The sequence below is a fragment of the Malurus melanocephalus genome, unplaced genomic scaffold, assembly GCF_030028575.1.
Source record: "Malurus melanocephalus ecotype Western Australia unplaced genomic scaffold, MMel_1.1 scaffold_449, whole genome shotgun sequence".
Taxonomy (NCBI): Eukaryota; Metazoa; Chordata; class Aves; order Passeriformes; family Maluridae; genus Malurus; species Malurus melanocephalus.
The window spans coordinates 162,351-163,960 of record NW_026623681.1 but is presented as its reverse complement, the minus strand read 5'-3'; the positions used below and the strand labels follow the sequence as shown (position 1 = coordinate 163,960).

At 52.8% G+C, this 1,610-nt stretch overlaps 1 protein-coding gene across 9 annotated transcripts in view; it reads left to right on the top strand.

The window, feature by feature from the left end:
- Positions 1-1,610, top strand: part of IQSEC1 (IQ motif and Sec7 domain ArfGEF 1) — a 347,139-nt gene that overhangs the window by 214,038 nt on the left and 131,491 nt on the right. The window contains exon 1 of one of the 9 annotated variants that reach the window (XM_057380365.1): positions 368-632. The exons of the other annotated variants lie outside the window; for them this stretch is intronic. Coding sequence (XP_057236348.1) covers positions 565-632 — 68 coding nt within the window. The 5' untranslated portion in view covers positions 368-564. Of the gene's footprint in view, positions 1-367; positions 633-1,610 lie in introns of those variants that run through there. 9 annotated transcript variants of the gene reach the window in all.

Below are 1,610 nucleotides of genomic sequence, written 5' to 3'. Positions count from 1 at the left end.
AGCTGATACTCGCTGCCGAAAGCCACGATTTCTTCGTGTGCCTTCAAATGCAGCTCTGGAAAATGACTCATTACTTTTTCTTGGCACCAAAAAGTTTATTACAGTCCGCAAAAAATTCTGCAAACAGCTGAGGGCTCCTCCAGCCCGAGCCATTTGATGGAGGGTGYGCTGGGAGAGCACTTAGAGTTCTCGTCAGGGATTTTTGAGGGCTGGGTTACCGGGCTGGGGGGGGGTTTTTGAAGTGAAATAAATGGGAATAACTGTGTGCAGGTGCTGCCTTGGTGGGGCTCTGTGTCCCGGCAGCTCGGAGCAGTGAGTGTAACACGGATAATCTCTGCTGGCTCGCCAATAATGTAAACATCGAATCTTATAAATCATGAGGAAAGGAGTAACCCGAGCCCCCGGACGGGAGAGCTGCCTTCCCTGGGAGTTCCCTGGAGAGGAGTTCTGAGGAATCACTCGGAGATCGTGAATCGGAGCGGGGTTGGAGCCGCAGCCCCGTCTGCCTGTGCCGAGCCGGGGGATTTGGGATCCTTTTCCCCCTTCAACCCCCCCGGGAAGGTCATGAAGGGGGATGGCAGCGCCGTGTGGAACCTGATGTGGAAATACTGCATTTCTGTCAGGACGATCAGGTACGGGGCGGTTCCGAGCGCTCGGTTCGTGTTGRGTGTGAAAGCCGCGTGTGCCGGCAGGGTTAAATCCCAGCAGCTCCTTCCTCAAACTTACACCGAACCGCGAAAAGATGCGCAGGGTTTAACTACAGGCAAGAAATCTGCGAGAGAAGYGGAGTTTTCGTGGTTTCAGAATCTTGCAAATACCTCTGTCTCGTTTATAAGCAGGATAAASGAGGAATTTAGTGAAAAATTCTGATTTTCTTCTGAATGCTTGCCTGTTGTAATTTTCTGTCTGTCCCGTCTCCCAAATCCAGAGGCTGAGCAGCTGCTCTTGGCACTCTGCGAGCATCACTTGTTTCAGCAGTGGGGAAGGGGAGMGAAAAGGTGAATTTTAGGGCAGCATAAAACTCTGGATTCGGTGTCTGGCATCTCCAGGGTGGGCTGGTGCCCTGATCCCATCTGGGAAAGTGCAGGGACTGAAGTGAAAAGGTGTTCTGAGGGTGCTGAGTGTGGCTGGACACAATCCCGGGGTGTTCTGAGGGTGCTCAGTGTGGCTGGACACAATCCCGGGGTGTTCTGAGGGTTGTCAGTGTGGCTGGACACAATCCCGGGGTGCTGGACACTGCTCCTGCCAAAAGCAGCTGCCCAGGATTCCAGCAGAGCTCATTCCAGGAATGGAGCTGTGAGAGAGACACTTGGTGATTGTGAGTGCTCACCACGATTTTTTTCTGTATTTTTAAACAGTTCTCCAGTGCCAGGCCGTGGCTCCTTGGTGGGACACTGCAGTGGGGGTCAAGTGGTGCCTTTGGCCATGCCAGCTCCCCTGGAGAGGTGGTGTAATCGGAGTAATTACTGCATTTCACACTGCATAATTACTGTGGGCTGAGGAAATGGTGTAGAGAGGCTGAATTGCTGCYTGGACTTTGATTACAGCCCGGGTGAGACGGTGGAAAGCCTTTCATCATCAGGGTCCCTAAATAAAGCTGAGAAGGGCCT